Source organism: Rana temporaria, chromosome 4 (assembly GCF_905171775.1).
Source record: "Rana temporaria chromosome 4, aRanTem1.1, whole genome shotgun sequence".
NCBI lineage: Eukaryota > Metazoa > Chordata > Amphibia > Anura > Ranidae > Rana > Rana temporaria.
In genome coordinates, this window is record NC_053492.1 from 198186120 (window position 1) to 198199572 (window position 13453).

Genomic DNA, 13453 nt, shown 5'->3' on the forward strand with positions numbered 1-13453 from the left:
CTGCATTTGCATTATATTATATTATGGAGATCTATCTAATTTTAAGATCAAATCCGAAATATTAAATATGAAATTGAAAGAGGAACAGAGTCTACAACAAGAGTTTCCATTGCCTTGGAGGAGGATGAAAATAAAATATCTTGGAATTAAATTAACCGCATTGTTGGAGAAGATATATCAAGCAAACTATATCCCACTATTAGAGGAAATAAAAATAGAAACAAAGATGATAGCAGCACGCCCCCTATCATGGATGGGTCGGAGTAATGATAATACTTCTGAAGATCATGTACAAGTTTCAGATGCTCCCCATATATATACCCCCAGCATATTTTAGAACTTTAAGAATTTTAACCACTAAATTAATATGGCACAATAAGAAACCTAGAATTTCTCTGGCAACTCTGAAGAAAGTAAAAAGCTAAGGATGATTATATGTACCTGACTTTCAAAAATACTAGGAGGCGATTTTGTTAACACGTGGTGGAATGGGCTTGTTTCTTGATATGGGGGGCCTCAAATGTGGCCCCCAACATCACCAAAGGTCCACAGACCTGAATATTCCTGAATATTCAGTATCAGAGACAGCAGGTGCACAACGGTATATATAGTCAAATGATGATGATCATGATACAAGAGATGGTCAGAGTTTCTGGACATATTACAAGAAATGGTCAGAGTCGGGACCACAAACATGCTACAGGAGTTAGGGACTGTGGACATGAGTCTGTATACATTTGCAGTTTGATCAGATGCTTTACAAGCCAGCAATTTCTTATAAACAACAAACCAAAACTGGAAATGACAAAAGTGGGTAAATCTGAATGATGCCTGCAGCAATTTTTTTTCAGTAGGTGATTCCCTGCAATGTAAAAACTATCATAGTGGCTGTTCAGCCACTTGATTGTTTTTACAGGTGGCAGGAGGGGACAGCCCCCCCTCTTGTTGCCCACCGGTTCTTCTACTGGCTCGCCAATGCGATCAGGGAGCCAGAGAATTAATCGACTGATGCGACTGTTTTTTTAGTTGGAAAGGCAGAGATTGTGTTTTATTTTTGTTTGTTTTTTTATCTCAGGTTTTTCAACCTAGAGGAGAGATCTGGGGACTTATAGACCCCAGCTCTCTCTGTAAAGAAGACCTGTCCTGCCCTATTCCTATTACAAAGGATGTTTACATTCTTTGTAATAGGAATAAAAAAATTATCAAAATGTTTTTAAAGGGAAAGTTTAAACAAATAAAAAAATAAATTAAATAAAATAAAAAATTAAAACAAAATATTTAAAGCGCCCCCATCCTCCCATGTTCACATGCAGAAGTAAACGCATATGTAGGTCGCACCCGCATGTGTAAACGGCGTTCAAACCACACATGTGAGGTATCGCTGCAAACGTTCGAGCTAGAGCAAGTACAGAGGAGGTACCACAATACCTCCTCTGTACCTCTAAACTGTAAGCCTTTATTTATTTTTTTAAAGTGTAGTCTATTGAGAATTTTAAGTACTAAAAAAAATTGGGCTAACTTTAGTGTTTTTTTCATTCCTGAAACTGTTTCCCCCAAAAAATTGCGTTTGAAAAATTGCTCAAATACCGTGTGATGACCGCCATTTTATTCCCTAGGGTCTCTGCTAAAAAAAAAATGTATATTTGGGGGTTCTGAGTTATTTTCTAGCAAAAAAATATATGATTTTTTACATGTAGGAGAGGAGTGCCAGAATTGGCTTGGGTTGGAAGTGGTAATGCCATCACTCTTCTGTTTCTTTGTTTCTATATTTCATTACATTTATGTGAAAATCTGAAGTAACAACAATTAAATAATAACTGATGATAATATTTATTAAGACTTTGTCAATAATCGCTATGTTAACAATATAAAGTGCAAATATGTGACATAGAAAAAAAGGTCACATCAGAATGCCATTAAATTAAAATAGAAATCATTTCATGCGTAATATTAATGTTAACATTGTATGCAAAATAAAATTGACAGTCAAACAGAATGCCACCTTACATTTAAAGATACAAGTAATGTGTACATCAAAATAGAAGTCATATAAAAATAAACATTTTCACAAAGAAAATAATACTTTTTTAGAAAAAAATTTTTTATCAACATGGCATTGATCAGAAGTTTCCAGACCACAAAGATCGGTATAATCCACGTCCTCATTTCTCTTGCTCTGGTTGAACTTTCTGATTTAGATTTGCCAAGAAATTCCCTGAGTGCTTTCTTCTCCAAGTATAGACAGAATGTAAAGTTGTTTCATCAAGGATCTGTGCTTGTCTGATGTGTTTCAAGAGATGGCCTTTGGATTTTAATCTAAAAGGAAGAAAAAAATTAAAAGGGCAACTTGAAAGGAGGGACCTGATTTACCTAATTTGGAAGCAGTAAGGTCTGGTAAATGTTTTGGGGGAAACCTTTTCTTGTGTGGAGGGAGTAATGTATTATTGGGGGGGGGGGATTTTTGTTGGGTGAGAGATATCTTTGCTTGTGGAAAAGGGGGAATTTTCGCTTTGGGGAGAGAGGGTGGAGGAATTTTTCTTGGGAGGGAAGGGAGGCTAAATTGGAACTGGTGACTTTCTCATATATTTTCAGCAATAAATCCACTGGTAACCACACATGGTTACTGAATTCAGACATGATTTTGTTCAGGGTGCAGAAATTGTGGACCCAGCTACTATACATATGGACAAAGAAGCACCATTCACCTCAGCTTGGGAGAAAGGGGGAGGATCTTGTGAAAAAGAACAGTACAGACCTGTATATGTGTATAAGATAATGCCTTTTTACCTAACATTTTCCTTATGATTTCTATCTGAGCCATGTAATTTAACCACTTAAGGACCTAAAAAGAGGAGCTATGCCCTAAAACACATAAAAAAAATTCTAGGGCATATCTCCAATGTTCAGCTCCGCTCCCCCACCACTATTATTGGCAACTACCAGCTGCCAAAATGACAGCCAAGAATTGCTCTGTATGGCAAAATTCAATATGCATCAAAATACGGCAGCTCTTGTTTAAAATTACATTGTAACTAGTTTGTAAGTGTCAACAACTTTACTACAACTTTATTAATTATTAGTTTTATTAATATATCATACATATTGTTTTATTAAACCATATAATATTTAAACTTTTTCAGTTTACTTTTTACTGTTAGATTTATCCTATTTACTAACAATACGAGTCAAGATTTTTTAGAATATATATATTTTTTAAATGTACTTTTATTTAACCACGTATTAACATTTAGATTACCTGATTTTTTTATTCTATTTTTTATATTTAATATATTGTAATATTTTATATTGTAGGCATATGCCTGAAAAGGGAAGGGACATACATTTTTGAAGCACGTAGGGTTGCTTGGTGAACATCCATAAGAATTTTGGCCTTTCACCGTATCAGGGCCATCATGATATTTTATTGATCCGAGCTTTAGGGTGCTCTAAGTGTGCTCTAAGTATCTTTGATGTCCTCATGCGATGGATTGTATCATGTCATGTAGTTTTGACCATGTGGTCAACATTCTTTTTTCAATTCCGATAACATTTTGTAATCTTTGTTACATATATCTTAACTGTTCTTCACATTCTGTCTTAAAAGTCCCAAGTGGGGTAATAATTTTCTACAAGTGAATGTGTTCGGGATGTTGGCAGAATTATCTTTGTAAAAAAAAAAAAATTTAAACTTTTTTTCAGTTTTATTTGTCTTGTTTGTTATTTTTTCACTGTTAGATTTAGTCTCTTTACTAACCATACTAGTTACCGTAAGTTTTTAGGGTATTATTTCTATAGGGATTATGTATGAATAAGCAGGACCTTAAATGATTGGTCTCTATAATTTTAATTGTCCAGGTTGGGAAAACACATAAGCATTATATATGTATACGTTGTTTTTAATTTTATACTTTATATTTTATACTTTTTTTTTTATATGTTATACTATATTTTCAATATTTATCTCTAGATTACATATTCAATTAAATAATTTTTGCAACACAGTATTTCCAAAATAAAGCATATTTTGTCCCCAAAGTTATATATGTATTATTTTGTTATCTTAAAGGGGAGTTCCAGCCATTTGTATGTTTATTAAAAGTCAGCAGCAACAAAAAGTGTTGTTGCTGGCTTTTAATAAACAGGCACTTACCTGCTCCAGCGCTCCAGCGACGCGCCGGCCGGGGCTCCGCTCCTCTCCCCCCCTCCCCGGCCGGCGTCTTCATCTTCAGTGTGGGCACCCGGCCGTGACAGCTTTCGGCTTCACGGCCGGGCACCCACTGCGCATGCGCGAGCGCGAGCGGCGCGGCACTGCGCATGCGCGAGCGGCGCGGCCCGGCGCCGCGCCGTGTAATTGGCCAGGAGATCGCCTAGGACCTGTGACGTGTCCTAGGCGATCGCCTACAGCAGCCACTTCCTGAAGGCGACTAAGCTTAGTCGCCTACAGGAAGGAGGAAGTGGGACAGGAAGTCCCACTCGTGCTGAAGCCCCCACTCCCCCCCCAAAAAAATTACATGCCAAATGTGGCATGTAAGGGGGAGAGGAGTGGATTGAGAGGAAGTTCCAAATTTGGGTGGAACTCCTCTTTAAGTGGTGATAAAGTTATTGTGGAATAACCAGAAGATAACCAAAACATTAAATACTGTTTTGCCCTCAGAACATTGTCCTAGAAGAGAGTTGAAATTTTCCCTTTGTTTTGCATAAAAAGTAAAGGTTAATATTTTCTCTTTGTGAGGGGTCCCTGGCAGCGTCAATCTTAGACACTGACTAGTTAAGATGGCCGATTTAGCATTTTCGGCGCTGGAGTAGCAGACAAGGAAAATACATATTAAAAGGGAGGGTGCCAGTAACAAAGATGGCGGAACGGGAACATCCGGCGCCGCAGTAAAGATGGCGGTGCACGGACTTCCGGTGCGGCGCAGTTATAGTTACGGCGAATGGAGCCGGTGCCCTGTGGGGAACAAGGGAACACATGAAAAGAGGGGGAGGAGTGATATGAGGCGCACACACTTAATATGGGAGCCACGCAGTGACAGAAAACTGCTATAGTGGATGAACACCCGGTGCCATTAGTAAAAATGGCAACCGAGTGTATTGTTACTGGGGATCCAGTATCCAAAATGGAGATAGCGGAACTTCCGGCGCCATCAGCCAAGATGGCGGCCGGAACACTTCCGGTATTGAGTGACCACACAAGCATCTTTCAGCCAGATTGTTAGGGTATAAATACAAGTAAGTAAGTAGTGTCCACAGCTTTCCTGATGACGCAAAAATTGCGAAACGCGTAGAAGCTGTCTGGACACACACGGAGGGAGAAGCATACCAACGCGCTGGGACCGTTTGTAGCAACACATTAGGTCAGGAGCGGGGCTTGTACACCTTCCGAAACATCACACAAATGCTGGTCAGCGGCTAAAACGGTTGACACTGCCAAGGATACCCAGTGCCAGTCAGAGGCACTTTTTTCTGTAAGTGCATTTGTTTTTAATATTTTAATAAATGATTTTTACATACTGCACCATGATGAGCCCCTTGTTTTTGAGGAAATAAGGACATCTTGTAAAGAGGGAGAAGGTGGAATACCAGTGACGGAATAAGAAAGACACCATTGTGGGGCTTTTTATTATCCGGGGTCTGGTGAGTGTTGAGTTCAACCATTGGTCGGGTGGAAGAGACAGTTGCACCTTTCTCTATGTAACCAGCACTATCAGCGTTTGAACCCACTTATTCTATTGGACCACATTGTCCAATAGAAATATTGACTGTTGGATTTTCCGGTGCAGTCGGCGTACTTTATATTTGAGACTTTTTCACTTCTGTTTTTTGTTTGTATTTTTGTTTTCACTTGGGCCAGCCTTGAGCCCCATTAATGGCCATTTCTTCCCATATAGGAATATTATGGTGTAAACTATGGTGTGTTGAGGCTTAAGCTGACATCAAATTCTGGGTTACACTCTAAGTATTTAGGTAGATTCAGAGAGAAAGGATTAAACTTCTGGCGGCGTAGCTTAGCGTGTTTAGGCTACGCCGCCATAAGTTAGCTAGGCAAGTACATGATTCACAATGTACTTGCCTGCTATGTTACGGCGGCGTAGCCTAAAGCGGGCGGGCGTAAGGGCACCAAATTCAAATGTGTGTAAGGGGGGCGTGTTGTATGTTAATAAGGTTTGACCTTACGTTTTTGAAGGTTTTTTTTTACTGCGCATTCGCTGGGCGCCTACATTTCCCAGTGTGCATTGCGGCTAAGTACGCCGCACGGGCCTATTGATTTTGACGTGGACGTAAACGACGTAAATCGCTATTCGCGGATGACTTACGCAAACAACGTAAAAATTTTGAATCTCGAAGCGGGAATGGCGGCCATACTTTAACATTGCTATTCCATCTAATAGATGGAATAACTTTAGGCCTGATAATGGCTTACGGAAACGGTGTAAATGTAGTGCGGCGGCCGGGCGTACGTTCGTGAATCGGCGTATCTACTAATTTACATATTCTACGCCGACCGCAATGAAAGCGCCACCTAGCGGCCATCTGAAATATTGCAACCTAAGATAGGACAGCGCAAGCCGTCTTATCTTAGATATGTTTAAGCGTATCTCTGTTTGAGCATACACTTAAACATAAGTCGGCGTAGATTCTGAGTTAGGTCGGCTTATCTACTGATAAGCCGGCCTAACTCTTACTGAATCTACCTACTTGTCCATAAGTGGTACAAAGGTACCAAAGCTAAAGTGTTTAAAAATAAAAATAACCAATGTGGCATATTGATTTTTTGGAATGAGTTAAAATCAAATGAGATTTCTCAGTTTTTTCCCACACATTTGGTTAACTGAAGTAAGGAATATGTTACCTGAGGACCAACTGGAACATTTTCCAAGCGAGGAGTAAAGCTCTTGAGCTCAGGCTTCCCAGCCATGTCAGTCTCTAGCAGCCTCCCAAATGCTGCATAAAAACATACATGTGGGTTTATTATGCATAATTAAATCAATAATAAAACCAAATGAATAACAACAACAACAACAATAATAATAATAATAATAATAATAATAATAATATAACAATAGAGTGCAAGATCATAACAATAATAAATAATAAATAAGACACAAAACAAGATATTTAAAGTGGTTATAAAGCCTAAACATGTTTCGATGCATTCCTTGCATTAAGGAAAACAATTTTAGGCATCAGTATCCTCACATTCCCACCACACACAAACTTTTTACTTACCTAAGGCCTTATTCAATACAGCGCTGTGCCCGTTTGTACCTTTTCTCTCCCCTCACTTCCTGCTATCAATGACTTTGCTGAGGCAAAGCCAGTGACGAGGGAGCGCAGGCCAGAGTCCCTCTGTCTGGTTCAATAGAAGCAGACAGTGGGGCTCCGGAGCAAGCCCACACAAGGGACTTTATGTAAGTGGATTTGGTAGAGGGAGTGCCAATGGGGAACCTGAGAAGAGGAGGTTTGGGGCCATTCTGTACAATTTCATTGCACAGAGCAGGTAAGTATAAACCCTTTTTTATTTAAAAAAAATCACTTTAACATGGCTAGTTACATAAATCTGCCAAGAGAAAGAATGGGTAAATATTGTCCATTCCATTTACAAATATTGTCCAATTACATCTAAACAATCAAATTAATTATATTGGCACTATCCTAGAAAAAAAAAATACTGAATCTGGTTGTTATGTGCAACATAGACATTGTGCTGTATTTCTGACCATATGGGTTGGTTTCTTTAGCCCACAAACATAGAACAGCATACAAACAATATAGACCTCAGACATATACAGTAAGTTAAATATTTATATATATCAGGATATTAGAAAAAGCTGTGGGGGCTTATAAAACTTTATATATACTTGTATTACTCTACAAACACTTTTGTTAAGATATCTTAAAAATCTGAGAATGGAAAAATAAAACAACATTTTGCAGTATTTGTTTTACATGCAGGTGTATAGGTTTGGCATAACTCTTGACTGTGCTAGAATGTTAATTAAAAAAATACTCACATGTAATAGGTTTTGATCCCCAGGACAATGTTAGATCCCTTTAAAACAAAAATATTAAAATTAAGTACAGCATTATCTGTGAATGTAATAACAAGCAAAAACAATTATTTTTAGATCATATTTTTTGTCTTTAGTGGTATCTACACTTAAAATTACAAGTATTATAAAAAGTATAATATAGGAATGTTTTGTCCCAGGATATGGCTCTAATCACCATATATTTTCCCCCGGCAAATCAATTTGGAGACAATTACCTGATAGATCACTTGGGTTTCTATGTTCTCATTCATAGATTTTATAGAACGGACATATGTCTATTTAACATATCACTGTATCTAAAAATTATCTTACATCAAACATAAATAACAGTCATAATCAATGCCTAAATAATGCCTGCTGAACGCGACAGCAAAGATCATTTTTGCAATTTTTGCATCGCACAGCATCATGGCCACAGCATATACAGTATCTCACAAAAGTTAGTACACCCCTCACATTGACAACACTAAAGAAATGACACCTTGCTACAATGTAAAGTATTGAGTTTGCAGCTTGTATAACAGTGTAAATTTGCTGTCCCCTCAAAATAACTCAACACACAGCCATTAATGTTTAAACCGCTGGCAACAAAGGTGAGTACACCCTTATGTGAAAATGTCCACATTGGGTCCAAATAGTCAATATTTTGTCTGGCCACCATTATTTTCCAGCACTGCCTTAACCCCCTTGGGCATGGAGTTCACCAGAGCTTCACAGGTTGCCACTGGAGTCCTCTTCCACTCCTCCATGACGACATCCCAGAGCTGGTGGATGTTAGAGACCTTGCGCTCCTCCACCTTCTATTTGAGGATGCCCCACAGATGCTCAATAGGGTTTAGGTCTGGAGACATGCTTGGCCAGTCCATCACCTTCACCCTCAGCTTCTTCAGCAAGGCAGTGGTCATCTTGGAAATGTGTTTGGGGTCGTTATCATGTTGGAATACTGCCCTGTGGCCCAATCTTCTAAGGGAGGGGATCATGCTCTGCTTCAGTATGTCACAGTACATGCTGGTATTCATGGATTCCGCAATGAACTGTAGCTCCCCAGTGCCGGCAGCACTCATGCAGCCTCAGACCATGACACTCCCACCACCATGCTTGACTGTAGGCAAGACACTCTTGTCTGTGTAGTCCTCATCTGGTTGCCGCCACACACACTTGACCATCTGAACCAAATACATTGATCTTGGTCTCATCAGACCACAGGACATGATTCCAGTAATCCACGTCCTTAGTCTTCTTGTGCATAATCTATAGAAGAGTCTTTCTTCTGGGACAACAGCCATGCATATCAATTTGATGCAGTGTGCGGCATATGGTCTGAGCACTGACAGGCTGACCCCTCACCCCTGCGACCTCTGCAGCAATGCTGGCAGCACTCATACGTCTATTTCCCAAAAATAACCTCTGGATATGATGCTGAGCACGTGCACTCAACTTCTTTGGTCGACCATGGCGAGACCTGTTCCGAGTGGAACCTCTCCTGTTAAACCGCTGTATGGTTTTGGACACCATGCTGCAGCTCAGTTTCAGGGTCTTGGAAATCTTCTAATAGCCTAGGCCATCTTTATGTAGAGCAACATTTTTTTTTTCAGATCCTCAGAGAGTTCTTTGCCATGAGGTGCCATGTTGAACTTCCAGTGATCAGTATGAGAGAGTGAGCGATAACACCAAAATGTAAGATAGTGAAAGTGATTCTGCGCAACGTATCTCACATTGCTGTGACACATAAATATAAACACAAATAAAAGTGAAATAACACTGAATGGGTAAATATATATCCACTAAATAGTCCGTGTATACAGGTGGTATAGGAGAGCTAAGTCCTGCTCAAATAGTGTCTAAAAATACTAAAATAAAATGAAAATCCGAACCAAAAATGGTAAATAAAAGTGATGTGGAAAAAAACCAAAACGAATCCTTCAGTGAAACAAATTCAGTGAAAAAAAATTATTCAATACAAATCAAAATTATATAAAAGCTGCCAAATGATCCAATCAATATGCTGAATATGCTGGATTAGATGTAGAATGAGTGACCAGCAGATGAAGATCGAATCCTCCACTAGGCTCACTAGCCTCTTACCTCTAGGTAGATATAGATGAGCATCAGATCTCTCACACCGTGGCAATCCTTAAAGGGTAGTCCCTGTCCTTTCTCCCCTTGAGCTGGCACAACGTCTATAGATCCGTATAGTACTCCGCCCAAATACATACAATGGAGAGAGGGAACAAAAAAGGAACCTCCGATAGTGAAGCACAGTAAACCAGGTTGTGATTTATTAAACGAAAAAACCTGTGCTTACATTAAAAAATATACAAATGTGCAGCAATATTTAAAATGAGCGGCGTTCACAGCGCCGGCTTATGTCACTCCAGGTGTACGCCAATCCCTACGCGTTACGACACGACGTCACGTGTCTTCATCTGGGGCATCTGATTGGCGGACATTCTATTGTTTATATATCCGAGAAACCGGAAATAGTATCGCCGCCATTTTCTTGAAGTCCAAGTGATATGTATACACACTGCATTGGAATGGCATAGCTCCGCTTGGAGATTATTAAACGATACATATCTCCATGGCAACTAAATGTTAAAAACTCGCTAGACTGCAACGTTAAGTCATATTTACCGCTGCATATCGGACAAGCATGCATATATAGTTACAGGTTAAAAATACATATTAAAATGTATAGTAGAAATGTATATTTCCACAGCCACGGGAGGGAAAAGGGAATAATCGTTCCCATCCCAGAGGTATGAATATGGGAATAAATCCTCACAAACAATTATGCTGTGGGAAACATAATCCATTATAAATATACAAATTCACCAAAAATGGTGATAGCAATCATATTAAAACAGACCTATAGATTGTTAAAAATATATTATAAGAAAAATACTAAACGTATTAAAACGCAGTATTTAAAATTCATAATTAATATATAAAAATATAAAAATATAAAATATAGTAATATACTGTAATCCAGATGGTAGATATTTATATATAAAAATATATAAAAATATATATATAAAAAACCAAAAATATATATATATAGGGGGGTCGCACACCTGGTTTGTCGCATCACATACCCACAATCTCTATATATAAACGATATTTCTATCTTAAGTATTCCTATTGATCATCATGTATAGACTATTCTCTAAACATACACAGAATGGCTAAAATAAATCAAAAGTTACTAAGAAAACAATTGAGATCAAATTCAACGTTCATACCGCCCGGTACAAGTGTACGCATAGTATGAATCCATTTAGATTCCTTTTGGCTAATTGTACGAATCTTGTGACTCCCTCTCCATGAGGGGTTATATTTTTCTACCCCCCAAAATTGTAATTGGGTGGGGTCACGATTATGTACTTGATCAAAATGTCTTGACACACTGTGTTTCGGAAAGCCCTTAATTATGTTCTCCACATGTTCGCTGACCCGAACCTTCAGGGCCCTCTTTGTTCTGCCAACATATTGGAGGTTACAGCTACATTGTAGCACATACACAACCCCCTCAGTGTGACATCCAATGAAGTCTTTAATCACATGGGTTTCCCCTGTGTTTGTTGCCACAAACTCAGTCCGTTTCTTTTGAAACCTCTGTGATTTTCGACATGCATTACAATTCTTACATGGATAAAAACCCTTTCCTGAAAAGAAGGTATATCCTGGTTTTGATGGTGGTTCAACCACTGTTTTCACAATCAAATTTCTCAAAGTTGGTGCTCTCTTGTATACTATCCTTGGCTTTTCTGGAAGTAATTGCCCTAAATCCTTATCTCCCTTCAAAATGTGCCAATGTCTCTCAACCAATTTGGCCACATCTTTATATTGGGAGTTATAATCTAGAATAAGAACCGGTGCATTTTGTTGTTGATGTATTTTCGGTTTATCCTGCAGCATCAGATTCCTATCTAGCTTACTGACAGTATCTATTTGTTCTTTCACCCATGATCCATCATAGCCTTTTTCTTTAAACCTCATGCCAATCATGTCAGCTTGCAACATGTAATCACTCTCTTTCGTACAGTTCCTTCTAATTCTAATCAATTGTCCCTTCGGGATATTGAATAACCAAGGTTTAAAATGGCAACTGTCCATCGAAAGGTAACTGTTTGTATCAACATTTTTAAAATGTGTTTTAGTGACTACTTTGTCTTTCTCTATACTTATGTTTAAGTCCAGGAAGTCTATAGATTTCTCATCAATTTTCCACACTAGGGAAATATTCTTATCATTACTATTGAGTGTCTCCAGGAAGTTCTCCAGACCTTCTCTGCTCCCGTTCCACAGGATAATAATGTCGTCTATATACCTCTTATAGAGGGACAACTCAACTGGAGTATTTTCATATATAGCTGATTCTTCCCATAACGCCATAAATGCATTCGCTACACTAGGTGCGAACTTCGCTCCCATGGCAATACCAATAGCCTGATGGTAATAGCTCTGATCATACCAGAAATAATTGCATTTAAGGCACAGATCGAGACACTTGATGAGAAACTTCCTTTGCTTACAGACTAGGCTGCTAAATTTGCGTAAAAGCCATTTAGCAGCAAAACACGCATCATGGTGCTGCACAATGGTGTACAGTGATGTAACATCTGCTGTAGCTAGTAGTGTGGTACCTTCACATACTGACACTGTATCGAGAAGCTGTAATATATGTTTTGTGTCCTTGAGGTAGGCTGGTGTCTTTTGGACAGCAGGTTGGATGAAATAGTCAATATACTGTCCCATCCTGGCAGTGAGGGAATCTATCCCATTTACTATGGGTCTGCCAGGTGGGTTTTCACGGGATTTGTGGATCTTAGGGATAGTGTAGATAACTGGTATCCTACACATTTCAGGTAACAGAAATTTAGCTTCCTTCTTATTTAGGATATCCTTTTTCTTTCCCAAATTTATGAGTAATGTCAGCTCTTTCTTGTATTTTGAGGTAGGATTCCCCAAGAGTTTATCATACGTGTTACCATCTTGCATTTGTCTACTCAATTCACTCTGATACTGTTCCTTTGATTGTATCACGACAGCTCCTCCCTTATCGGCTGGGCGGACAACGATGTCACTTCTTTTGGTTAGTAGTTTGATTCCCTTCTTTATATGAATTGGGTCATGTATTTTCTTTAGTTTTAGAGACTCCAGGTCTTGTAAGACTAATCTTTTGAAAACATCTATATGTTGATTTTTGGATATCTGAGGGTTGTAGACCGAATTATTTCTCAGAGTACTATGTAATGGTCCATTTACCTCACTTGGTAAAGCTATATGCGGTGTGAAAGGGTTATTTAAGATGGACTTTTTTATCGTGAGTTTCCTCACATATTTCTGGATTCCAATGTAGGTTTCGAATTTGTTTAGATTTTTTGTAGGGGCATGTTTCA

At 38.7% G+C, this 13453-nt stretch overlaps 1 protein-coding gene across 1 annotated transcript in view; it reads right to left on the minus strand.

The window, feature by feature from the left end:
* Nucleotides 1-1806: 1806 nt before the first annotated feature.
* LOC120936886 (mucin-12-like) overlaps nt 1807-13453 on the minus strand; it is a 115005-nt gene continuing 103358 nt past the window's right edge. Inside the window, exons 38-40 of the mRNA XM_040349652.1 lie at nt 8013-8050; nt 6851-6942; nt 1807-2316 (exon numbers count right to left, since the gene is read on the minus strand). Coding sequence (XP_040205586.1) covers nt 2263-2316; nt 6851-6942; nt 8013-8050 — 184 coding nt within the window. The 3' untranslated portion in view covers nt 1807-2262. The remainder of the gene's footprint in view (nt 2317-6850; nt 6943-8012; nt 8051-13453) is intronic.